Source organism: Phocoena phocoena, chromosome 10 (assembly GCF_963924675.1).
Source record: "Phocoena phocoena chromosome 10, mPhoPho1.1, whole genome shotgun sequence".
Lineage (NCBI taxonomy): Eukaryota > Metazoa > Chordata > Mammalia > Artiodactyla > Phocoenidae > Phocoena > Phocoena phocoena.
In genome coordinates, this window is record NC_089228.1 from 84,972,997 (window position 1) to 85,000,622 (window position 27,626).

At 39.6% G+C, this 27,626-nt stretch overlaps 1 protein-coding gene across 3 annotated transcripts in view; it reads right to left on the reverse strand.

Moving 5' to 3' along the window:
• Positions 1-27,626, reverse strand: part of CARMIL1 (capping protein regulator and myosin 1 linker 1) — a 317,501-nt gene that overhangs the window by 40,809 nt on the left and 249,066 nt on the right. For all 3 annotated transcript variants that reach the window (XM_065884857.1, XM_065884856.1, XM_065884855.1), the window contains exons 27-29: positions 22,772-22,947; positions 20,615-20,702; positions 16,641-16,790 (exon numbers count right to left, since the gene is read on the reverse strand). In XM_065884857.1, the coding sequence (XP_065740929.1) occupies positions 16,641-16,790; positions 20,615-20,702; positions 22,772-22,947 (414 nt within the window). The remainder of the gene's footprint in view (positions 1-16,640; positions 16,791-20,614; positions 20,703-22,771; positions 22,948-27,626) is intronic.

A 27,626-nucleotide genomic window follows, 5' to 3' on the forward strand; every position in this document is an offset into this window, starting at 1 on the left:
CGCGGCATGTGGGATCTTCCCGGACCGGGGCACGAACCTGCGTCCCCTGCATCATCAGATGGACTCTCAACCACTGTGCCACCAGGGAAGCCCAAACTTAAGGATTTTTAAAAATTAATTCAATGTATCCTAAACTATTACTGTCATTACTGTTTTGGTTGCAGGGAATATCCCAGTGGAAGCCATTTCAATCTGGATTTTGTATCCTTTGCAATGATCCCACTGGACTTAGAGCCAATCCTTGCTTTTTGATTCAAGATACCCTAGTGTCATCTTGTGCTTTCCTGTGCATTTTTAAAATGAATATGGGTAATCCCTGTTTAATGAACTAGACTGTAATAATTAAATATTTCCTACCAGATTGTCATCTGAGTCAATGCTCAAGGGGAACCCAAAGTTAGTCATTATTATTTTTACCCTCAAAATATCTAACCAAACAGTATCATCACATTTGTAGTTTAAAAAGTAATTTTTATGCATTTCTACTTGTTAAAGTTTGAGGCGGTATAAATCTTACTGAGAAAATGAGATACCTAATCCATCCTATGATGACTGTTGGAGAGCAACAATCTTTGATATCTAGGAATAGTATATGGAAGCCGTAACTCTGAGAGAGCCACTATAAATCAATGGACAAAAGGAGGAATGATGTGTAGAGATTTAGTAAGGCACCATATTTCCTACTGAATGCAACGTTAAACCCAGCTATTCACATCACACTCATTAACTTTTATATCCAGAATCTCATTTCATATAAAAGTTAAAATGGCATCATGATGTTAAAACAAAAACATTCTGGGAGCTGTGCTGATGAGACTGTTGGAAGATCACAGTAGAGTACTATTTTTAAACGAACATGGTTTGTTTCCTTATTTTCCAGATCCGCACAGTTTTTTTGATACAAGAAAATTAAATCTTTATCTTTGTCATGTTTTCTCCAGGAAACAGCCCACTTTTTATTCATTTTAACTAATCTTGCAACCAAGCTATAGTGGAAAGTTGGATAAACTGTCTATCAAACACACTTTTTATACGCCACCGTGATGTTGTATTACAACCAAAGAAGGATGGCTTTCAGAGCATATGTATGTAATCTCTGTTGTCCTGACCTAATATTAACTATAACAAACCCTGTCTTGTCAATGACTGTCTTTCATTAACATTTTCCAACATTTAAGGCTTCAGCATCAAATAACAGGATACAGACGGTCAACGGATTCAGTTACCTGGGGAGTGGAGGCCACACATTGCACAACCAGAAGCCCTTTCTGAGGTTCTGCTACAGTCGTGATAGAGGATGCTCTGAAATCTTTTTCAGGGAAGGGCCATTTTGGCCATGCTGAACTGGGTATGGCATTTGGAGATTTCAACTGGGTACAGTTGACCCTTGAACAATACAGCTTTGAACTTGTGCAGGTCCACTTAAGTGGGGATTATTTTTCAATAAATACATACTACAGTACTAGTCAATCCGAGGCTGGTTGAATCCGCAGAGACGGAACAACAGACATAGAGAGCGGGCTGTACAGTTATAGCCCAATTTTGGGGGGTGGAGTGTCGGCGCCCCTAACCACCGCGTCGTTCAAAGGTCCAGTGCATTCGTGCAAGGGCTGAAGTGGAATGAAGGCTGCTCCCAGAGAATCCTGGCTTGACTTACAGGTACCCACCCTACTGTTCAGCTCTGGTTAGTTGATCTCCTGTCTGGGAGAGCAAAATGACCACATACCTCAATTTTGATAATCAAAGTCAGATCAGTTAGGTCTAAAGCTTGCAGCACTAGTTCCCAAGGTTAAGGCTCCACCTCACCCAGCAAGCAAAACAGAGCACCATGGAGTCATAGATAAGGACTGATCTTGAACTTTGCTGTATCATAACTTCATTCCCTCCTTAGCAAGCCTTTATTTTCAGAAGATATTTGGCTAACCCTCAAATTCTCCTAGGCAAGAAGGAAAACTGTCCAACTGAAAGTCAGGGCCAGTGGCATGGCCTAAGTAAGCAGGACTGAATTGGGGATGATCGTGTGTGTTCTCAGTAGGCAGCTTCCAGAGGCAGACAGCCCTCTCTTCTCAGTTTTTTTTGCTGCTTGTTCCCTTCAGTTCAGACACCTACAACTCGAGCCATCACTTGCCCCATTATTTCAAAAGGTGGGATTTGCTACCACAGGTTAGAATCCCTCCCAGTTCACTAAGAGGAAGAGTAAAACCCTGGAGGGACAGAATTAGCCTGCAGTTAAGAGACACCACCCACCAAACTCTCAGTGCAAACCCTCCGTGAAAAGGCTCTTCCCCAACCCAACCTTCCCTTGACTTTTCTTCCAGTGACCTGGTCCAGCCTGAAGACCAGGGATGCAGCAGAGAGGGTACAGGCTTGGGAACTGGATCATTTGGAGTTGAGCCCTCCGCTCTGGCTACCCCTAAACCAGCCATGTGATATGGGGCAAGTATATTATATTAACATCTCTGAGCTCTCATCTGAAAAACAGGTTAAAAGAGTTACCACATATGGCTGCCATGACAAAGCAGAGGGCACAGTGCATGTCTCACAGCAGGTACGTGGTTTTCTCCTTTTTTCCTATACAACTTGCTGAGAGCTTGCATCACTGAGGATATAACCTATAATATTCTCATTAATAGAACCTCATAGGTTTAAAGATAGCATTTTCACGCCAAGAATCATTTTCTAGAGTCCCCAGAGAAATCTGTTACTGACATTTATTGCTGGCATTAGCTGTACAGAATTCAAAGACGTAACTCCCGTACCCTCAAGGAGCATAGAATCTAGCAGGAAAGTTGAGCTAAGCAAGGAACTGCAGTGCAAAGCCAAGGCATTAAACAAAATGTACTGAGCAATTATTACATGCCAGGTACTGGGCACTAGATACTGGGGTTATGTTGTCCAAGTACAATCCCAGTCCCTGCCCTCTAGGAGCGTATGCTCCAGTGTGGGGAGATGGCAAAAAGTACCTACATGAGTAAACAACATCATTTCAAGTACTGATAAGTGCTGAGCAGATAAAACAGGATAATATGGTAGAGAGGCTGGAGTGTTTCTTCGGCTCGGAGAGTCAAGGAAAACTTTTGAGAGATCTGAGTTAAGACCTGAGTGGTGGGGAAAAGGTAGCTGAGGGAAGGTCTGTCTGGTAAAGCGTGTTCCAAGCTGAAGGAAGAAAAGGATAAGATGGGAACCAGGGCAAGTTCTAGAGAAAAGCAATGAGGCTACAGTGGCCTGAGGGAAGGGAACAAAGGAGAGAGTAGAGCATAGAGAGATGGAGGCCAGATCACGGAGGACCTTGTGAACCCCGTGGGGAAGAGACTCCATTTATTCTGGGTGCAATGGGAAGTCATCAAAGGGTTTGACACCTCACACTTTGATCTGTTCTCTACTTTAGAAAGTTCCTGGGCTACTGAGAGGGGATTGATTGCAGAGAGGCCAGAGTGGAAGCATAAGTATAAGCTACAAGTCTATTTCAGGAATACAGGCAAGGGTGGCTAGGGTGAGGGGCCGGAGTGGATACGGACAGGAAGGGAAAGGGTAAACTAAGACTGACTGTGGAGTTAGGAATAAACGGGTAGAATAGAAGGTGGTGTCCCACACTGAGAAAACGAATGCTCCAGTAGGGGAAGGGGAAATCAATGATTCTGTTTTGGACACATTAAGTTTGAGATACCCAGTAGACATCTAATTGAGATGTCGACTAGGCAGATGAATATACAAGTCTGCAGCTCAAGGTAAACTGAGATAAATGTCATGAATGTAGGAAAAGAAAAGTGCTTATAGAGTTGAAGGGACAGCGGTCAGGCGAGGGAAGGTGTCTGGTGAGTGCATTTGTACCATGGCTGTGCATGGATGACTTACCAATCCAGCCCTGGCTACTGAGCTCTGAGGCCGCCTCTACAACTCCCTACTGGACATCTCAAGCCAGGGTCTTGCAAACGCCTCACCTCAACATAACCAAAACGGGAATCACTAATGTCTGTTTCCGCCAAAATCTGCCCCTTCTCCCATATTCCTCACCTTCAGTGTTGCCTTCAAAATAAATAAACAATATAGAAACAAGTAAACCCTTAGCGAGCTCTACAAGGCTCTTTGTGATATGGCCTCCACCCTCATCACCTATCCTCTCTCCTACCCTTTATTCCCATTGTATCATAATCCCACAATAGTTCCTCAAATCGTGTTGCTCTCTCCTCACTCCAAGCCTCTCTATAAGTACTATTCTCTCTGCTAAATTTACTTACTCATTTTCCTCTCGGCCAACTTCTCCTTCAAATGCTAACTCTCATTGTACCAACAGTTACTAAGGGCCTTATTATGTACCAAGCATGACGCTCAGAACTTTCCTCCAGGATGGCTTCCTTGACAACGGCCCTCCCCAGGCTGGGCTGGGCATCCCTTCTCTCCATAGCAACCTACACATCTCTATCAGAGCTCTTTCCCACCATATCGCATATTTCAGTGTATTAATGCATAACCACCTCAGGCCAAAAGAAAACCGAGGCTCATGCAGAACATGAAGTTGCTTTTTGATTTGTTTTGTTTTTGTTTTTGTTTTTTTTTCGTTTATTCCCCAGCCTCCCAGCCCCTGCCCTGGCAAACAGTTTTCTACTCAGTTCCTATGAGCGTGACTCCTTTCTTTCTTTCTTTTTTTTGAATTTTTAAAAATTTTTTTATACAGCAGACTCTTATTAGTCATCCATTTTATACACATCAGTGTATACATGTCAATCCCAATCGCCAAATTCAGCACACCACCATCCCCACCCCACCCCCACGGCTTTCCCCCTTTAGTGTCCACACGTTTGTTCTCTACATCTGTGTCTCAATTTCTGTCCTGCAAACCAGTTCATCTGTACCATTTTTCTAGGTTCCACATACATCTGTTAATATACGATATTTGTTTTTCTCTTTCTGACTTACTTCACTCTGTATGACAGTCTCTAGATCCAACCACGTCTGTACAAATGACCCAATTTCATTCCTTTCTATGGCTGAGTAATATTCCATTGTATATATGTACCACATCTTCTTTTTCCATTCATCTGTCGACGGGCATTTAGGTTGCTTTCATGACCTGGCTATTGTAAATAGTGCTGCAATGAACATTGGGGTGCATGTGTCTTTTTGAATTATGGTTTTCTCTGGGTATATGCCCAGTAGGGGGATTGCTGAGTCACACAGTAATTCTATTTTTATTTTTATAAGGAACCTCCATACTGTTCTCCATAGTGGCTGTATCAATTTACATTTCCATCAACAGTACAAGAGGGTTCCCTTTTCTCCACACCCTCTCCATCATTTGCTGTTTGTAGATTTTCTGATGATGCCCATTTTAACTGGTGTGAGGTGATACCTCACTGTAGTTTTGATTTGCATTTCTCTAATAATTAGTGATGATGGGCAGCTTTTCATGTGCTTCCTGGCCATCTGTATGCCTTCTTTGGAGAAATGTCTATTTAGGTCTTCTGACCATTTTGGGATTGGGCTTTTTTTAAATATTGAGCTGCATAAGCTGTTTATATATTTTGGAGATTAATCCTTTGTCCGTTGATTTGTTTGCAAATATTTTCTGCCATTCTGAGGGTTGTGTTTTCATCTTGCTTATGGTTTCCTTTGCTGTGCAAAAGCTTTTAAGTTTCATTAGGTCCCATTTGTTTATTTTTGTTTTTATTTCCATTACTCTAGGAGGTGGATCAAAAAAGATCCTGCTGTGATTTATGTCATAGATTGTTCTTCCTATGTTTTCCTCTAAGTTGTATAGTGTCTGGTCTTACATTTAGGTCTCTAATCCATCTTGAGTTTATTTTTGTGTATGGTGTTAGGGAGTGTTCTAATTTCATTCTTTTACATGCAGCTGTCCAGTTTTCCCAGCACCACTTACTAAAGAGACTGTCTTTTCTCCATTGTATATCCTTGCCTCCTTTGTCATAGATTAGTTTACCATAGGTGCATGGGTTTATCTTTGGGTTTTCTATCTTGTTCCATTGATCTATGTTTCTGTTTTTGTGCCAGTACCATACTGTCTTGATTACTGTAGCTTTGTAGTATAGTCTGAAGACAGGGAGTCTGATTCCTCCAGCTCCGTTTATTTCCCTCAAGACTGCTTTGGCTATTCGGGGTCTTTTGTGCCTCCATATAAATTTTAAGATTTTTTTGTTCCAGTTCCGTAAAAAATGCCATTGGCAATTTGATAGGGATTGCATTGAATCTGTAGATTGCTTTGGGTAGTATAGTCATTTTTACAATATTGATTCTTCCAGTCCAAGAACATGGTATATCTCTCCAGCTGTTGGTATCATCTTTAATTTCTTTCATCAGTGTCTTACAGTTTTCTGCATACAGGTCTTCTGTCTCCCTAGGTAGGCTTATTCCTAGGTATTTTATTCATTTTGTTGCAGTAGTAAATGGGAGTGTTTCCTTAATTTCTCTTTCAGATTTTTCATCATTAGTGTATAGGAATGCAAGAGATTTCTGTGCATTAATTTTGTATCCTGCAACTTAAATTCACTGATTAGCTCTAGTAGTTTTCTGGTGGCATCTTTAGGATTCTCTATGTATAGTAGCATGTTGTCTGCAAACAGTGTCAGTTTTACTTCTTCTTTTCCAATTTGTATTCCTTTTACTTTTCTTCTCTGATTGCTATGGCTAGGACTTCCAAAACTATGTTGAATAACAGCAGTGAGAGTGGACATCCTTGTCTTGTTCCTGATTTAGAGGAAATGCTTTCAGTTTTTCACCACTGAGAATGATATTTGCTGTGGGTTTGTCATATATGGCCTTTATTGAGGTAGGTCCCCTCTAGCCTTTAATGAGGTAGGTCCCCTCTGTGCCCATTTTCTGGAGTGCTCTTACTATGAATGGGTGTTGAATTGTCTCAAAAGCTTTTTCTGCATCTATTGAGATGATCATATGGTTTTTCTTCTTCAATTTGTTAATATGGTGTATCACGTTGATTGATTTGCTTATATTGAAGAATCCTTGCATCACTGGGATAAATCCCACTTGATCATGGTGTATGATCCTTTTAATGTGTTGCTGGATTCTGTTTGCTAGTATTCTGTTGAGGATTTTTGCATCTATATTCATCAGTGATATTGGTCTGTAATTTTTTTGTAGTGTCGTCATCTGGTTTTGGTATCAAGGTGATGGTGGTCTCATAGAATGAGTTTGGGAGTGTTCCTTCCTCTGCAATTTTTTGGAAGAGTTTGAGAAGGATGGGGGTTAGCTCTTCTCTAAATGTTTGATACAATTCACCTGTGAAGCCATATGGTCCTGGACTTTTGTTTGTTGGAAGATTTTTAATCACAGTTTCAATTTCATTACTTGTGATTGGTCTGGTCATATTTTCTATTTCTTCCTGGTTCAGTCTTGGGAGGGTATACCTTTCTAAGAATTTGTCCATTTCTTCCAGGTTGTACCTTTTACTGGCATAGAGCTGCCTGTAGTAGTCTTAGGATGCTTTGTATTTCTGCGGTATCTGTTGTAACTTCTCCTTTTTCATTTCTAATTTTATTAATTTCAGTCCTCTCCCTTTCTCCTGATGAGTCTGGCTAATGGTTTATCAATTTTGTTTATCTTCTCAAAGAACCAGCTTTTAGTTTTATTGATCTTTGCTATTATTTTGTTTCTATTTCATTTATTTCTGCTCTGATCTTTATGATTTCTTTCCTTCTGCTAACTTTGGGTTTTGTTTGTTCTTCTTTCTCTAGTTCCTTTAGGTGTAAGGTTAGATTGTTTATTTGAAATTTTTATTCTTTCTTGAGGTAGGCTTGTATAGCTATAAACTTCCCTCTTAGAACTGCTTTTGCCACATCCCATAGGTTTTGGATCATCGTGTTTTCACTGTCATTTGTTTCTAGCTATTTTTAAATTTCCTCTTTGATTTCTTCAGTGATTGCTTGGTTATTTAGTCATGTATTATTTAGCCTCCATCTGTTTTTTTTTACACTTTTTTCCCTGTAATTGATTTCTAATCTCGTAGCACTGTAGTCAGAAAAGATGCTTCATATGATTTCAATTTTCTTAAATTTACTGAGGCTTGATTTGTGACCCAAGATGTGATCTATCCTGGAGGATGTTCCATGTGCACTTGAAAAGAAAGTGTAATCTGCTGTTTTTTGGATGGAATGTCCGATAAATATCAATTAAATCTATCTGGTCCATTGTCTCATTTAAAGATTGTGTTTCCTTATTAATTTTCTGTCTGGATGATCTGTCCAATGGTGTAAGTGAGGTGTTAAAGTCCCCAGGTATTATTGTGTCACTGTCGATTTCCTCTTTTAGAGCTATTAGCAGTTGCCTCATGTATTGAGGTGCTCCTATGTTGGGTGCACATATATTTTTAATTGTTGTATCTTCTTCTTGGATTAATCCCTTGATCATTATGTAGTGTCCTTCCTTGTCTCTTGTAACATTCTTTATTTTAAGGTCTATTTTATCTGATATGAGTATTGCTACTCCAACTTTCTTTTGATTTCCATTTGCATGGAATATCTTTTTCCATCCCCTCACTTTCACAGTCTGTATGTGTCCCTAGGTCTGAAGTGGGTCTCTTGTAGACAGCATATATATGGGTCTTGTTTTTGTATCCATTCAGCAAGCCTGTGTCTTTTGGTTGTAGCATTTAATCCATTCATGTTTAAGGCAATTATCAATATGTACATTCCTATTACCATTTTCTTAATGGTTTGGGGTTTGTTTTTGTAGGTCCTTTTCTTCTCTTGTGTTTCCCACTTAGAGAAGTTCCTTTAGCACTTGTTGTAGAGCTGGTTTGATGGTGCTGAATTCTCTTTTCTTTGCTTGTCTGTACAGCTTTTGATTTCTCCATCAAATCTGAATGAGATCTTTGCTGGGTAGAGTAATCTTGGTTGTAGTTTCTTCCCTTTCATCACGTTAAGTATATCATGCCACTTCCTTCTGGCTTGTAGAGTTTCGGCTGAGAAATCAGGCTTTAACCTCATGGGAGTTCCCTTGTATGTTACTTGTTGTTTTTCCCTTGCTGCTTTCAATAATTTTTCTTTGTCTTTAATTTTTGCCAATTTGATTACTATGTGTCTCGGCATGTTTCTCCTGGAGTTTATCCTGTATGGGACTCTCTGCGATTCCTGCACTTGGGTGGCTATTTCCTTTCCCATGTTAGGGAAGTTTTCGACTATAATCTCTTCAAATATTTTCTCGGGTCCTTTCTCTTTCTCCTTCTGGGACCCCTATAATGTGAATATTGTTGCATTTAATGTTGTCCCAGAGGTCTCTTAGGCTGTCTTCATTTCTTTTCATTCTTTTTTCTTTATTCTGTTCCGCAGCAGTGAATTCCACCATTTTGTCTTCCAGGTCACTTATCCACCATTCTTCTGCCTCAGTTATTCTGCTATTGATTCCTTCTAGTGTATTGTTCATTTCAATTACTGTATTGTTCATCTCTGTTTGTCTTTAATTCTTCTAGGTCTTTGTTAAACATTTCTTGCGTCTTCTCGATCTTTGCCTCCATTCTTTTTCTGAGGTCCTGAATCATCTTCACTATCATTGTTCTGAATTCTTTTTCTGGAAGTTTGCCTATCTCCACTTCATTTAGTTGTTTTTCTGGGATTTTATCTTGTTCCTTCATCTGGTGCATAGCCCTCTGCCTTTTCAGCTTCTCTATTCTTTCTGTGAATGTGGTTTTTGTTCCACAGGCTGCAGGATTGTAGTTCTTCTTGCTTCTGTTGTCTGCCCTCTGGTGGATGAGGCTATCTTAGAGGCTTGTGCAAGTTTCCTGATGGGAGGGACTGGTGGTGGGAGCTGGCTGTTGCTCTGGTGGGCAGAACTCAGTAAAACTTTAATCCACTTGTCTGTCGATGGGTGGGGCTGGATTCCCTCCCTGTTGGTTGTTTGGCCTGAGGCGACCCAACACTGGAGCCTACCCGGACTCTTTGGTGGGGCTAATGGCAGACTCTGGGAGGGCCCACGCCAAGGAGTACTTCCCAGAACTTCTGCTGCCAGTGTCCTTGTCCTCACGATGAGACAGAGCCACCTCCCGCCTCTACAGGAGACCCTCCAACACTAGCAGGTAGGTCTGGTTCAGTCTCCTCTGGGTCACTGCTCCTTCCCCTAGGTCCTGATGCACACACTACTTTGTGTGTGCCCTCCAAGAGTGGAGTCTCTGTTTCCCCCAGTCCTGTTGAAGTCCTGCAATCAAATCCCACTAGCCTTCAAAGTCTGATTCTCTAGGAATTCCTCCTCCCATTACTGGACCCCCAGGTTGGGAAGCCTGACGTGGGGCTCAGAACCTTCACTCCAGTGGGTGGACTTCTGTGGTGTAAGTGTTCTCCAGTTTGTGGGTCAACCATCCAGCAGTTATGCGATTTGATTTTACTGTGGTTGTGCCCCTCCTACCATCTCATTGTGGCTTCTCCTTTGTCTTTGGATGTGGGGTATCTTTTTTGGTGAGTTCCAGTGTCTTCCTGTCGATGACTGTTCAGCAGTTAGTTGTGATTCCAGTGTTCCTTGTTTTGTTTTTAATGAGTAAATTAGGATAAAAATGGGAAATAAGTGAAGCCAGAACTAAGACTGAATACAACAAACTATACTTCTTTAGGCCTGGAACTGCACCCACACCCCTAGTTTTTTGATGTGGACCATTTTTAAAGTCTCTATTGAATTTGTTACAGTATTGCTTCTGTTTTATGTTTTTGGTTTTTTGGCCACGAGGCATATGGGATCTTAGCTCCCCAACCAGGGATCAAACCCACACCCCCTGCATTGGAAGGCAAAGTCCTAACCACTGGACCACCAAGCAAGTCCCAGGCCCAGAACCCTTTTAATATGTCAAGTGCACATACAGCTCTGAGCCTCTCAACTTTACAGTACAAAAGGCAGGCATAAGTCATAGCACAATTCACTGTGTCTGAGACAGAGCAAACTAATGGCTCCAGGTTTCCACTCCTCTCGACAAAGAACTGCAATTTCTTCTGCATAGATTTGCAACAAAGGCATCTTGGGATGAAACTGAACAGTGCCCACAACAGTGGTACAGACAGTAGAAAGAGCACATATGGTAACAATTTTTATAGGGATATTAAAGCGGCCCTTAATGAAAGTCAATGACATGATGCAAAAGCACAACACAGTAAGAGTAATGCTGTGAGGCCAAAACAACAGGAAAAAAAGGGGTCGAGTCTATTTAGCATTGACTCTCCAGGGCACCATACCCTCTGCTACCCCCGAATCTCTGTTCAAGGCCCTTCTGGACCTTGGTCTTGAAGGAATGAGATCTGGAATGTGCTTCTGGCACTTCCACAAAGGGCTGTCAAGAAAATTACTAGAAATTTTAAGGAACATACATTTTAGCTGAATTATACAGATGGTATCATAGTTCTGAAATTTAGAATTTGGAAATTAAGAGGTTTTCATATGTTGCTTTCTAGTGGTTAATAAGTTAAGCCTCCATTTTTCCAGAGTGATATCAATATGAAAATGACAGTACAGAATAAATAAAACTGTAAGAGGAAACAAACAGTTAGGACTTGAATCACCTTCTGTGTACAGTTAATATCAGTGTGACTAATTTTAAATGAGATATCGACTTAATAGTCTGTGCTTGGCAACACTGTTAATAGATTAGTTCAATTAATAACTGTTGGTACGTGAAAATGAGGAGATTTGTTTAAAAATAAAATATCATTTTGACCAAGACAAATGGATCTTCACTGAATTTTAATCTATATTTAAAAGCTTAAAAATTATATATGTAAATTTGAGGTTGAATTTGTTAAGGGAAAATAATTGCTATGTGGTCATTGGAGCAAGGATTCACAAGATATATTCTGTAACAATTCAAGCCTTTTAAAATTGTTTTCCTAGGAAAGAGCAGTAAGCATACGACCTGTTCCCCTGCATAAATATATTTTGATTTAAAACTGGTATGACACTCATTAAAATAACTGCAAGAATTACACACAATTAGTGAGCTAGTTTTGCCTAAGGAGAAGATACTGACTCTTCACCACTTGGCACATTATTCGAAACCTCAAACGTATGCAATTTTTTAAAGGTAGTAGACTATACATAGTGACAAATTGAATATGTAGACATTACCAGTCAGTAGAAGGAGAACTGTATCCTTTAATACCCCAAGGGCCAACGACAAACCAAAGCTGAAAGATATGGTGGGAAATACTGATTTCCTAAGAGCACCTGATTGCAGGAAAAGAACAGATTGTCTCCGGACAATAAAGACTCTAAGTGAATACCCGTTTCAGCTCGACATACAAGGCATGTATGTTGAAATGACAAGAAGCATATTGGAAAGCTCATTAGTCACTGTCAGCAACAAAATAACACATGGAGAGGCACAGAATGTCCCAGGGAAGCCAAAAGTAGACAGATTCATTTCTAACAACTGGATAACAATTAAGTGGATCAGATCCTTGATGCAGTTGTTTCCAATAATGTTTAAAAACTATGGGTTTACATTATGGTTAAATGGCACACATTTTTCATCTGTGTTTCTGTTCACATATTAATTTAGTATGGAAATAGTAAGCAGATATTTTGCATAAAACAATGCAGTCTGTTTACATCTAACTTGGAATTTAATTCTGATTGCAAGAAACGTACCAGATATGAAATCAGTATACAGATTATAGCAGACTGGTTAAACATGCAATGGTCTACAGACCATTGGGCGCCTGCCTTTGGGTGACCTTAGATCACCTCGGCCAAGTTACTTAATATTTCCATGCCTCAGTTTCCTCATCTGTTAAATAGAAGGTATTAACAACACCTATTCTTCATAGGTTGTCGTGAGAATTAAATTGGTTGCAATTTAATAAAAAGCTTAGACTAGTGCCTAGCATGTCATAGGTGCTATGTAAGTGTTAAATAAATGAATAAGAAGACTTTACAAGCCATCTGATTCCCAGCCCTGGAGTTAAAGGGTTATCAGAATCTCTGGCGCTACGACAGTGGATACAGGTTGAAAAGCCCTGCAGGTTATCAGGCCCCATCAAATCATTCAATCACCCCTATTTCAGCCCTCAAAGTACAAGTTTAATAGGTGTTGATTAAGTGAAGAATTCCCTTCTAAGAAATCAATCACTGTTTCCATCTCCACAAAGGCAATCCTTAAGTTCAAACTAATATGTATTTCAACAACTAATCTACGGCTCTGAACCTTCCCTAGTGCTATCACAGCTACTGGTTCTTTAAAGAGATTTAAGCACTGAAATGGAATTGACTTTTGGACCACAGAGAAATGGAGGAAAACATAAAGATATCCAGGAACAGGGGAACGAAGAGATGCCCAGAATCTCCACTAAGTCTGTTAAAGAAATGTTCAACAATGGATTTAGTAGATACCATGAACATCACAAACAGAAAATGCCAGGATCTGTTAACAATCTTGAATCTATAAGTAGAAGGTTGGTGATGAGTCAGAGTTACTTTGGAATGTCCTAGGGAAACTATTTCAGGGTTTTGGACTACAAACATTTTAGGGAATAAAGTTATAGCATCTCCCAGAGCAGTCACATTCAAGAGTGCTCTGGCTCCATGTGGCACAATTTCTACCTGCCAGGGATGTATAATTCCATGTGGGAAAGGTTGTATGCATGTACTTAAATGCTTCTAGAATTTTCTATGCAACAGTTTATCCTGGGTCCTTACTTCCTGGATCACTTAAGATCTAAATGCTGCCAAAGAATACATATAGGCTCATTTAGAAAATCATCACCAATTAAATGTCTCTCCCTTTGAAATATGTACTTCAAAAAATTTTTTAAATCGCACCACATAAGGATAACAACTTGAAATATGTGGTAAGATGTCAATGAGAAACAAAAATGATTTGCTACTTTGATTATGAAAGGTGGCAGTGCAAGTAACTTAAAAAGCCAAATCTAATGCTCTTTCCAATTAGATGTGAGTTTGTACCACTGGCTTAGGGTAAGAAGTCCAGAGCTTAGAAAGTTGATTTTCTTTCAGAGTGGGACCTTTGCACCTGGGGTAACTGCCACCATGTAAGTGGGGCTATCTTTGGGTGGCTTAGAATCAATAGTTAGGCTGAGAGTATAGAGGAAATTATTACAGCACAAAATCCACTGACTTGCACTTTCTACACAAAAATGTTCTTTTTCATTAAACTCACATCAAACTTGGCTCTGGTTTTCTGCTACTTAACAATGCATTAGCCTCTTAAACAATGATCAAAGACAAAATTTTTAGAACTGAAAATAATGCTATTTTTAATGGCTTAAAAATTCTGCCCAAGTATTTGTTTTCTTTATAGAGAGCTCTGTCTTGTCTCAACAAGACACTCGACACCAGAGGCCCTGCTTCTGGTCCTAGGATTCAGTAGGTGCTCACATCAGGAATGGCCCTAACTGCTTGCCTCCCAGCCGTCTGAACCAGAAAAAAACCACCCTTCTAACCTGGGTCATCCTTTGAGTGAAGTTCAGAGAGCTCTCCATCTAGTTCTGCCTCTTTCTGCATCATGGCAACAAGACAGTTTTTACAAAACGGAAGCCACACGGTGCTGGATGTGCCTGCAGCATGGTTTGCCCTTTGGTCCTCACAGCGGTTCTGTATCTGCATTTTTTTTTTTTAAAGTACAAACTTCCAGTTATAGTAAGTCCTGGCCATGTAAAGTACAGCATGGTGACTGTAGTTAACAATACTGTACTACGTATTTGAAGTTGCTAAGAGAGTACAGCATAAAAGTTCTCATCACAAGGAAAAAAATCGTAACTATGTGTGGTGATGATGTTAAACTTGTTGCAATCACTCTGCAATATATACATACATTGAATCATTACGTTGTACACCTAAAACTAATACAATGTTATGTCAATTGTATCTTAATAAAAACTAAATTTTAAAAAAGGGTTCTTTTCCTCTATCCTCACCCCACCGACTTTAAGGAGAACAACTTTTATTTCTTTCACATAACAAAAGAAAATTAGTCAATCAAACAAAAACAAACCAAGCTTATACAATTTAAAAGCACCCTTACATGAGCTAAGCCAATCTTTTTTAACCAACACTCCATCACCCAAAACCACATGACTTATAAACTCAGAAACTCATGTTTCCTATACCCCTTTCCAACTCACACACAACCAGATAATTCTGGCAGAAAACATCATATGTAGAGTTAATTTTAAATTTTTAATTCAAATCTATTTCCTATTACTCCTTTTTTTTTTAGGGTTAGCCTAAGAGGTTCCTAGAATAATTACCCTATGATAACTTAGTGTCTATTGCCTCAAAGTGTAAACAAAATTTTAAATATTTATTAAACATACATTTTATAACATACTGGATAAGCAAGTTTTAAAAAACCTGATATTCCCTCTACATAGACCAAATATATTTATAGATTTATACAGTTATATATTAACAGGAAATTATTTATCTTTAGTTATACTAGAATGTTACTAGTTGAAGTATATACTAACATACTAATGTTGAAATCTAAGATATATTTTAGTCTTTCTTTGCTAGTCTCCTTGTATATGATAAGGTTTTATCTGGAGGGCATTTAACTATTTTATTCACAGATTTTAAAGATGATAGTAATGGTTTATAAATAAGGAACTACTTAAAGCATATTCTCTTCTGGGCTAGAAAAGTAGTATCAAGTCTCATCAGATCTTTGGTTTTGAAAGTTAAAAACAAGTACCATTTCTTTACAATGGCTGCATTGAAAAATTACTAAAATCAGAAGCTGATATAGAAATGTTTGGGCACATAAGTAGACCAAACCTAGTCTCACCAGCACCCTCTCAGATTATAAGAAATTACTAAAAATGAATGTTTTAGTAAAACATAAAAATACTAAATACAAAGGATGAAAACATATTTAATACAGAGGTATATACAACTATATTAATGGCAAAATGAGAAATAACTATACTAATACCACAAATTTTAGAATAATAAAAACTGACATCAAATTGTCCCCAGAAAAATGAAGTACCAACAACCTGAATACTCTAGTTTTATGGTCAGATGGATGCACCACGTGGATGCACCATATTCCATCTTCTAAAGCAGATCAAGTCAAGTCAATGAAAGAGAATATGAACTAAACAGTAAATGCAAATCTTAGAGTGTACCCCAAAATTATGTAAAGAAAAAACAGGAAGAAGCAAGAGATTTAAAAAAAAACCTACAGGGCCAACAAAGAGATAATCATCCTATGTATTTTTTGGGGGAAAAAGTCCTTCCCCACGTTTTTCTGAAGGCTTATTTAAAGGTATTTCCCATCACAAATGACCTTTAAAAGGTAAATAAATAATTTCTCCTAATTAATTTAGGAATTCCCACCCCCCACTATGGCTTTAGGGACAGATCCAAGTTTTATGTTCACTGCAATCTTCACAATTTTTCATTTTTTTGGGGGGGGTGAGTGGGGTGGGTGGAGGTACTCGTTAAGAAAAGTTTTACAAAATTACAGATAAAAAGTGAGTTATAGGGCCTTCGTGGGAACCAGAAGGTTAAGCTTCATGGGTGTCATTAACAGACTATATACAGCAACAAGTTTCTGAAAGAACTGTCTCTGCAGGGAAGTTTTATTTGGTCTGGTTTGTAAAGGTGAGATTTAAAAAAAAAAAACAATAGCAAATCCAGTGAATGGGATAATGCTGTCACCAAAAGACGTGTCTTACCATACAAGTATCCAGATCTTCCAAACGTTCTATCTCTGTGAGCTCCTCCACCATGATGATGGAGCGTTTAACGGGCTTCTCCTCAGGCAGCTCGATCTCCAAGGAATCTTGCTGAGGAAGGGCCTTGCCACGTCTGCTGAAATGGTCGGCCTACAGAGTCAAGACACACCCAAGGAGAAATGAAAGCCCAGAGGCACAGAAACAGCAGGTCAGCTGAATTCCAGAAGATACCTTCCACAAGGTGGCACAGTGAAGGATACTGTCTGCACTTGGTTAATGGCGACTCTTAATACATTCACACTGGAGTAAGTTAACCTCTTTTATCATCTTTCTTTGGAAGGTAGAGTATTTTAAACAAGAAATTACAAAATCTCCTTTTAAACATCTTTTGAGACATTAGTTGAAAAGTAGGTAATTCATATATCTTTGCCATGTTCGTGTAAATATGCACGAAGTGGGCATGTATTTTCGTTTTCCAAAAGATGCGTTATGAACATTTTCAGGAAGCTGATGGGATTTTTTTCAGCTTTCAGTCTTCAATACAATCACCTAAATGTCCGTCGACAGATGAACGGATAAAGAAGATGTGGCACATATATACAATGGAATATTACTCAGCCATAAAAAGAAACGAAATTGAGTTATTTGTAGTGAGGTGGATGGACCTAGACTCTGTCATACAGAGTGAAATAAGTCAGAAAGAGAAAAACAAATACCGCATGCTAACACATATATATGGAATCTAAAGGAAAAAAATGGTACTGATGAACATAGTTGCAGGGCAGGAATAAAGATGTAGACGTAGGGAATAGATCTGAGGACACGGCAGGGAAGGGGAAGCTGGGATGAAGTGAGAGAGTGGCATGGACATATATACACTACCGAGTGTAAAACAGATAGCTAGTGGGAAGCAGCTGCATAGCACAGGGAGGTCAGCTCAGTGCTTTGTGACCACCTAGAGGGGTGGGATAGGGAGGGAGGGAGGGAGGCTCAAGAGGGAGGAGATATGGGGACGTATGTAAGCATGTGGCTGATTCACTTTGCTATAGAACAGAAACTAACACAATATTGTGAAGCAATTATACTCCAATAAAGATTTATTTAAAAAAAAAACACTAGGAAGGAAAGAAGTCAAAGGGGAAGGAAAGATTGAAGTCGCTGGATTAGACCCACAACCATAGCAACTCGGGGCTGGTCTGGACGCTGATTCCAACATCTTAACTGGAAGAAGACATCTCTGAGTCAACTGGGGAAATCTGAATATAAAATGGATTCTAACTGGTAATAAGGAATCTTTGATTTTGTTAGGTGTGACTGTTTCGGCAATCACGTAAATATCATGGTGCCAGTTAGAGACACCTTCTGAAGTATTTACAGCAAAATGGCATGGTATACGAGAGATGCTTTAAAATAGGCCAGAAAAAAGTGGGGGGGGGGGGCGGGGAGAAGAGAGAGGTAGGTAGAAAAAGCAAAGACAGATCAGCAAAATATTGGGATAATTGTTAAAACTGAATAGTGGGCAAAGGAGGGCTCATTGTCATACTTTCTCTGTTCTTGTCTGTGTTTGAAATTTTCCATAATAAAAATGTTTTCTCCCCCTTGGGGAAAAAAAAAGTAAGTGAAGCACGATGTCATTGCCACCAACATTACTGGTGGAAATATATAAGGGAAATTTAAACCAGAAAAATAACTGACACAGGGTAAATGAGGAGACCACTTAGTACAAAAGAAAATAAGAAGCGTTCTTTTTTGTTAATTTTATTTCGTATTTCCTCTGAAAGAATTTCTTTCTATATCTAGGGCTCAAAAGTATCTAATGAGGGGAAATAAAATGATTCCAACCTTCACTATTTTTAAAGGACTGAAAGGAAAGAAACTGCTAATAAAATTTTAATTATTGCTAGCTTTCATTGTTTTCATGTAATAATTATATTTTACATGACTTATTAATTACCAGTGTTGTTCTTTAGATAATCCTAAAAAGTAAATGGTAAGAGATGAAATAAACTGGGCTGAAATTAATAAGCTCCAGTGCTGAGCTGATTCATCACCAGGAACTTTGAAACGTTGAGAACCAGTTGACAATTCTATGGAACCTTCGGGAATATTTCTAAACTTAAGTCGGAGAAAATATGAATGCTACTGGAACGTCTTTGAAAGCAGTATTTCATTTTGGAGGTACAATTTCTCTCACACAGCAGTTAAGCTCTCAACTTACAATCCAAATCAGCAGTAAGAAATTCAAAACGAAAGCACATTCACACAATTCTTTTTCGATTGTAAAAAGAAAATGTCAGTACTTAGAGTTACCATATTCTTCAAAGAAGGACAAATGCAAAAAAAGTGAAAACATTCAGAGTGTCGGTGTAGTTCTCACATGCAGCCAGTGATACAACATCTAGTATTTGTGTCATCAAGTAGGCGCCTTGAGACAGTTCCTGGAGCTGTAGGTTATTGATAAACTATTTCTATAAAGGATGCCTTATTGATTTTGTTCCTGCTTATTAAAAAAAAGTTTGAATTTTGATCTCTTGACAAGGTTGTAGCTCTTTATTGTGCAACGAACTGCAAACCAGTGCTTCTTAAAATCTCTGTGGTGATGAACCAGTTTTTTGTATTTCCAATTTGCCACAAACCAGTATACTGATAAAATACAATACAAATTTTAAAAAATTTAAATAACGTGTGTTTGCATATTATTGCCATGTCAAATTGCTCTAGAAGTCTCTCCACGCTTCCTCTTAGTTTCTGAACTTGCCTTGTCACGGACTAGTAACCATTCATTAGTGGGCCAGCTCCAGTCCACAGGCAATACTTTGAGTAGCTAGAGATGTCCAGCTTATCTTTTAGATTTTAGAGAAGAGTCATACATTTTTCTCAAATGAATTTTTCAAAAGACTCATTTTGTCTGCCTCCTCAGAAGAAGCTGTTGCTGTCCCTGTGACTTTGGTGTTCTCTACCGTCACTCAACAATTCAATGCCATAAAACTGTAGGGTATCTACAGCCTACATAGTTAACCTGCAATTCTTCTCTGGAGAAAAAACACTGTCATAACTTGTTTGGGAGACTTCTACTGCATCATATCACAAATATTTTCGAGACACAAGATATAGCCACTTATAAAACCTTCGTCTGCACCTCAGAGGACTTCGTGAAGTTTCTGATCTATTTTTCATATGCACTGATATTGGAAATATTTCTACCTAGTTTCTACCTTGATGTAGAACCAGTCTCTAGATGAAGAAAATTTTAGCTTTTCACCTTGGTGATATCCAAAAGGCCTGGCTGGACACTCGGCAGCTATCAATCGCTGGAATATGTCCATTTTACTCTTGCACTCTCTTTGGACTCCAAACATTTCATTTCCGTCATGTTTTTAAGAATACTCTGTTATCAGATAATCATATCAGAGAACAACAAAAGGAGCACAGATAAATTAAATACAGGTGAGCCTTGGACTATGTGGGTTTGAGCTGTGCAGGCCCACTTACACGAGAATTTTTTTTAGTAGTAAATACTACAGTACTATACGATCCGCGTTGGTTGAATCCTCAGATGTGGAAAGCCAACTATAAGTTATACGTGGATTTTCAACTGCAGGGAGGGTACTGCCCCAAGCCCCCGGTGTTATTCAAGGGTCCACTATAATCTAAAATAAAATTCTCAATTTTAGACCTCAGTCCCAACATCATCTCCTATCAAAATTTTTGACCTGTACGCATTTTAAATGAACAACAACAATTCTGAATACCATCGCTTCTGCTTTGCCCTGCAATTCTCTCTGGAGAAATTCTAACATGCTCTAGAACAGCTGGAAGCAATGAAGAAGGAGGAAGACTAGGATTTCAACCCATAAAGCTGCAAAGGAATAAAATGTATAAAAGCAACCACAACCCCATGCTGGAGACTGCCCTGCGTTACCACAGACCAAACCAGGGTTAGGATAAGGGTTCAAGACGTCCACAGCACTTACCAGTTTGTGATGGCAGTGTGAAAGTGCATCCAGAATTTCATCCACGATTCGGTCAGATAGGAAGGAGGCCACTGTCAACTTCACTTCACTGTGTGAAAACCAAAAGCACAGAGTGGCATTTTAATTTGTGCAAGAGGGAAAAAAAATCACCCACCCTTGATACTATGTTGATAAGGTCAACTGTGATTTTGTTTCTGTCTTTGGAAATGGCATACAAGAATGTGCAAACGGGGCTAAGGATTTCCAAAAATAAGCGTTAAACACTGCCATAAACACACAGGTAATAGACTTTCTTCACCAATTCCAACCTGCCTCTACAATTTCAAAACTCAACGTTTAGTGGTAGAAATGAAAAACATCTGGATAAAGACAAACTTAATGGGAACCATATGTACCACGTGGGAGGAACAATTCATCCATTGACATAAATGAAAACAAACTTGGGCTGGAGTAAATTAAGAAAATCTAGTCTGGTTGTGACGTCTTGGTTACTTCTTTCATATGCATATCCACCGCCTTTCAAAAAACTTTTTACCAGTCAAACGGTACCATATTGAACTGCTTCTGCTTTGACTTGCCATCAAGTCAAATTCACTGTTCTCTTGCCTTTTATGAACAGAAGTTATTAAAATGTTTAGTTTTAGTGCCTCTTACCTAACCTTATAAAGATGCCCAGACAACAAGAAGTAGCTTGTAGTTTTTACTAATAAATGACTCAGCCACTAAGGTTTCCATCAGAGGGCTGGTATTTTGGTTAGCATTTTAGCTACTTGGCATTCCCAAGAATTCAACTTCCATGTGTGTCTTCAGTCTAAATAACCCTACCTAAACGCACACATGCACAAATGTGCATAAATGCACAATACACTGAAAGGTAAATGTGCTGGAGAGATACATACCCACGTTCCAACATCGTCACATAATTTCAGCCTACTTCTGAAGTCAATAATTTTAAATATTTTCGAGCAGGGAAAGAAGTTATCAAAATAAGATTATTTACTCCTAAAGCTAAAGTTGAAAGTATATTTGTGTAATAGGGGAAAATCTTTCTAACTGAAATTTGCATTGCAATGCTTCTGCTCAGAAGATTTCTGATGGCAGGGCAGAGGGGAAGCACCAACTCTTTGATGACTACAGTAAAAATTTTCCTGGGCTACATATAGAGGAATGTTTCTTTAATTCCTGTCTCTGAAACAAGGTCTCACCAGCTATTTGGTTTATCTAATACTATATTATTCCCCAGAGGTGTCCACTGATAAGATTCACCCGGGTTGCTTATGAAAAATACAGATAACTAGGTCCCACCCCAAACATCCAGAGAGGCCTGGGAATCTAATGTTAACAAGTACTTCCTCTGATGCTTTTAGACATGTTTGGGAATTCTGCTTCCTTCTAAGGCTACAGAGTCAGTAGTTTGTTTCTCTTCCCCCCGCCCCACCTCTCTGAGGTCGGGAGGGAAAGTTTATTGCAAGTTATAACATCAAAAAAAGGTTCTTGGGCTTCCCTGGTGGTGCAGTGGTTGAGAGTCCACCTGCCGATGCAGGAGACGCGGGTTCGTGTCCCAGTCTGGGAAGATCCCACATGCCGCGGAGCGGCTGGGCCCGTGAGCCATGGCTGCTGAGCCTGCGTGTCCAGAGCCTGTGCTCCGCAACGGGAGAGGCCACAGCAGTGAGAGGCCTGCGTACCGCAAAAAAAAAAAAAAAAAAAAAAAAATGAACCCAAAGGGAAACATGGTGAAGTCCTAGTGGGCCTCTTTGCCTATTTATAGGCTGTGCATTGGCTTGGAATATTCTGGTGGTAGAAAGCAAACTGACCTCAGTCTTCAAAAGTTAGTGATTTATAAAGGTGAAAGATAAGCTTCAAAAGCAGAACAAAAGAGGGGATTGCAAACATGTACCCCCGTCTTAAAAAAAATAAAACTCTTAAAAAGAGAGGTAACTGTTCCTCAGTAATGCAGGCATATCTGTGGTCATCTGATTTTGGAAATGTATTAAACCTACGCATTTATGCACAGCTATACCTGTATATAGTCGCTGCCTCACAGACATGTCTAAACACATTCTGTACAAATAAAGCCAATGATAACGCTCTTCACAGCTGCCTCAACTGCATTCACAGACACTGCAGCTCCTCGGTTTATTAACATTATAAACCTACCTAATTTTGTTAAGGATATCAATTCCAGACTGCTCCAACAGGACATTTTTAACAAAGGTACGTGGGATGGAAATCTTTTCAGTGCTGGCATGAATCAGGTCTTGCCGAATGTGGGCTTTTTTCATCACATTGGGACAAAGATTCTCGGCAGCATCAACCATGGACTCAAGCAACGCCTGCAACGCAACAAGTGGAGACAGAGAGATGATGACACAGCCCCGGAGGCGCCCCCCATAAAACTGAAAGGTGGTTATCTATGACGCCGAGCTCTCGGAGAACAGGGACACAGCAGAGTCCCAGGTGCGACTAAGGATTCGGAGCTGCCCTGGGATGGCTGCTGGGTGATCACTGATCGCAGGTGATCACTTTAAACCAGACACCTGGCAGATCCACGCAGGCTTCACCCTGGCGTCTGAAGCATGACGGTGGGCTAGCTGTACTTAACACAGAGGCATTCGTGATAAGATTTACAAAGACACAAATACACCAATTTACCACACCAGACTGTCCTCCTGGGTATCAGCAAATAAATTTACACATGTCCCTAGAACATACATCAAGTTAGAACTCTTGTGCAATTTGACAAATCACACGAATCACAGAAACCTCAAATCAGGGTGAAGCATTCAATAGCTCCATCAGAAGAGCAGTCATAGCAAACCACTACGCAACAACTGCTAGCTTTCCCCTTTTAAAAGAAAAGCTTTAGTGTTCAGTAAAATTATAATTGTAATCGGAACAATAAAAAGCATGAATAACAGACAAAAATATTAACAGAGCACTTTATAAACAACATTAATAATAACAGTCAAAACCTACTTATATAGCACTTCAGAATTTTAAAAATGTCTCCATTCATTTTATCCTTCCAAGATCTGTGAAGATGGGTACAGAAGCTATTCGTGGGATCGCCATCTTATAGTTGAAGAATGTGAGCTAAGGGAAGTTAAACGATTTGCCTGAGATGGGTGGCACGGCTGGTAAGTGTGGAAAGGGCACCCAAGTTAGCATCAGACCTAAATTTGAATCCCAGATGAGTGACACTGGGCTAAATTACTGATCTCTTGATTTTACTTTCCTCATCTATAAAATGGCAAATAAAAAAGTTCTTGCCTAGTAGGATTACTGAAGATTAAATGGTATTACATGTGTAAAGTGTCAGTATTGTGTCTAGCATACAATAAAAGTTCAGTATATCACAGATAATGTTATTAATTTGTTTTCAAAGATGCTAATCCTCATGATAAGATCCCAACATATACCCTGAGAAAACCGTAATTCAAAAAGAGTCATGTACCACAATGTTCATTGCAGCTCTGTTTACAATAGCCAGGACATGGAAGCAACCTAAGTGTCCATCATCGGATGAATGGATAAAGAAGATGTGGCACATATATACAATGGAATATTACTCAGCCATAAAAAGAAATGAAACTGAGTTATTTGTAGTGAGGTGGATGGACCTAGAGTCTGTCATACAGAGTGAAGTAAGTCAGAAAGAGAAAAACAAATACCGTATGCTAATATATATATATGGAATCTAAAAAAAAAGTCATGAAGAACCTAGGGGCAAGACGGGAATAAAGACACAGACCTACTAGAGAATGGACATGAGGATGTGGGGAGGGGGAAGGGTAAGCTGGGACAAAGTGAGAGAGTGGCATGGACATATATACACTACCAAACGTAAAACAGAAAGCTAGTGGGAAGCAGCCGCATAGCACTGGGAGATCAGCTCGGTGCTTTGTGACCACCTAGAGGGGTGGGACAGGGAGGGTGGGAGGGAGGGAGACGCAAGAGGGAAGAGATATGGGAACATACGTATAACTGATTCACTTTGTTATAAAGCAGAAACACACCATTGTAAAGCAATTATACTCCAATAAAGATGTTAAAAAAAGAAAAGAAGGCCAAGCTTGATACCATTACTATTCCAGTATGAAGGGGACTAGTGAAGCATTATTACGTGGGGACTAGTCTCTCGCTCATATATTCACATGCAAAGCACGATGCCGATGCCAACAGTACAGCCTCTCGTCACACTGTAGGATGAGCAGCAGAGCAGCAGGATGTTTATAAAGATCCTGTGAAAAGCAGGAGAGGAGTGCGGGAGGCAGCCACTTGAGAAGTTTCCGAAAACCACTCGTATTCTGACAGTGCTCTGTCCCCGTGAGAACTCTGAATAATCACTCATTTAGTACATTATTCCAAGAGAGCTACAAGCAATGCCAAATGAGTCAGTTTAAGACAAATCATTTTCCTCTTTGGCATTAAAATAAACATATTCTGTTCCAGATGGAGTAGCAGAGTCCAGCACTCCCGATAAGAACGACCTCAGGTATCAATATGCTGTTTGAATTCTGTCATGTTCATCAATATAGCGTGACTTTCTGAAAGGTCCCCTGCATGACAGTGTTAATTCAGCTGGAATGAACTCCAGACCTAAGGAGGGAAGCCTGGCTTCCGATGTAGATCCCGACGTGAAATTTCTGTGGAATGTTAAGTGCGCAGCGTTAAGTGAAGAACCTTTGCAGATCTCTGCTTTCTGACCTATAAAATTATTTCTAAGGTCTCTTTCTGCTCTACAAATTGACTACTGCATGATTTTTGACCCTAGAAAAAGGAATTTCATCCTGCCCTGGGCATCCAATTCGACAGATATTTTGCAGTTAATTCCCTACCACCATCTCTAGCCCGACAATTTCTACTCTACAAAGTGACTTCATCCATGATTTCCTTTTATCCACATAATAACCCTGTGAGGAGAGGTAGATTTTAGCAAACCCATTTTATAGATGAGAAAACGGAGACTCGGAGGAGATAAGTGACTTCCTCAAGGTCACGCAGCTGGTTACTGGAATAAGTGAGAAGGGGACTCAGGTGTTTCGTCTTCTACTCTTGTTTCCTACTCCAGCCACCCTTTTCCAATGCTCTGCCCATTGCCCAAAGGTGTGTCCCTTTCGGCTCTCTTCATTACCTACAATTTTCATCCCCTAATGCTGGTACCTAATGCCACCATGGTGGATGTTCTGGTGACAGGGTTGGTAAAAAGGGGAGAAAGGATCACAGGATAAATTTGTAATGCAGCCCCCGACCACTTCTTTGTGTCTAGCCCCCAGCTCAGGTCCTTAAACAGCATCTCCTTCCAAGTCCCATGGCCCTCTACACACCAAACCATATTCTCCAACATCCATCCTTCCCATGGCTTCAAATTACTACCTACATTCCAATGGTTCTCAACTAAATGTTTACCTATAGCCACCTACCCAAAACATCCAATGCATATATAATACAGCCTATTAGGAATTTCCACCTGGGTATTCTACCATGGCAAGGTCAACTACAACACGCTTGGCCTCCCATTAACCCCACGTAAACAGTAACTGCAACAGCAAAATCAACCATTCTTGCCAAGTTTTTATTGTGAGGTATGGTACCAAACTAGGGCAGAAATTTGCAACTCTCCTTCCACTCCACCTACCTCAACTCCTTCCACCACAACTATCTCTGAAACATGTTAAATTTACTCCTAGACATTTTCTCAAAAGTGGAAATATGCCAAAAATATTACTCATTAGCACAGAATAGAAATTCCTGAAATATCTGGTAAATGCTCAATTTTCTAGCCTCATTTTTTGTCATATCTCTATATTCCCCTTATAACTATTCATATCCAGTTATAGGGCAGTTCCCCACACGATCCAGGCTCTGTCTCCATGCTTTCTACAACTGTTCTCTTAGCCTAGAATCCTGTTCCCCTCTGCAGCCAGAATAAATCACCTGTATGCCTCCCTACTCAGCTCAGCTCAAGCATCACCTCCTGGAGATGTTCCTGCTTGTTCCTTCCACGCCCTTCACACTCCAAACTGCATTTGATGATCTCATAGCATCCAGTGGGGACCTCAGTAATCAAGTGTGTTATAAAACGGTCAAGAAGGCAGTAACCTGGGGATCAAAGAACGCCTTTGAGAATCGATGCACACTCATCCAGAAAAATTGGTGTGAGATTTTACATATAACTTTGGAAGTTCATGGAGAGCCAGAGGCACCAGACTCCAGATACACAACTTGTACCTGATAGCAACTGTGAAGCCCTACCCTCTCTCCCCGGGGCCTAGCACACTTCTTGGAACAATCTCTAAGAAACATATAAAAAGTATTATAAGCTCAGGAACTTACTGAATGTGCGTTCTGAATAGTCCATCATTTTTCTATTGATCAATGATAACTCACTGAAGGTAGCATTATGAAAATTTGCATAGATGTATGGGTCCATTTCTGGGATCTCTCTGTAGCATTGGTCTGTCTGCCTCTGCATACTGTCCTAATTATGATAAGTCCTAATATGTGGTAGGGCAAGACTACCAACCTTCTTGTTCCTCCTCATAAGTGTCTGGGCTTATGAAGAAGCCATATATTTCACTCTAAGTACTGGTTTAGCGGCATCTCACAGGTTCTGATTACTAACTACTTTATTGCTTAATTATAAATATCCTCTAATTCAAATTTTGCCCTCCCCTTTGACCCTTGGGTTACAAGTAATTTTTAAACTTATAAACATGTGGGGTTTTTCCTTTTAAAATTTTGTTATTAATTTCTAATTTATTTTAAATGAAACCAGAGAATACCACCTTTGAAAATTGTTGAGATGTTCTTATAGACCTCATGTCGAATATTTCACGTATCCTTGCAAAGAACTGATAGTCTCCTATTATTGGCGCACTGATCACATAGGTCCACTAGGTCACAACTGAGAATTCTATTGTTCAAATATTCTTTATCATTATAAAAAATTTTTTCAAATATTCTTTATCATTACTTTATTTACTTGATCTATTAGTTACTGGCAGTCATT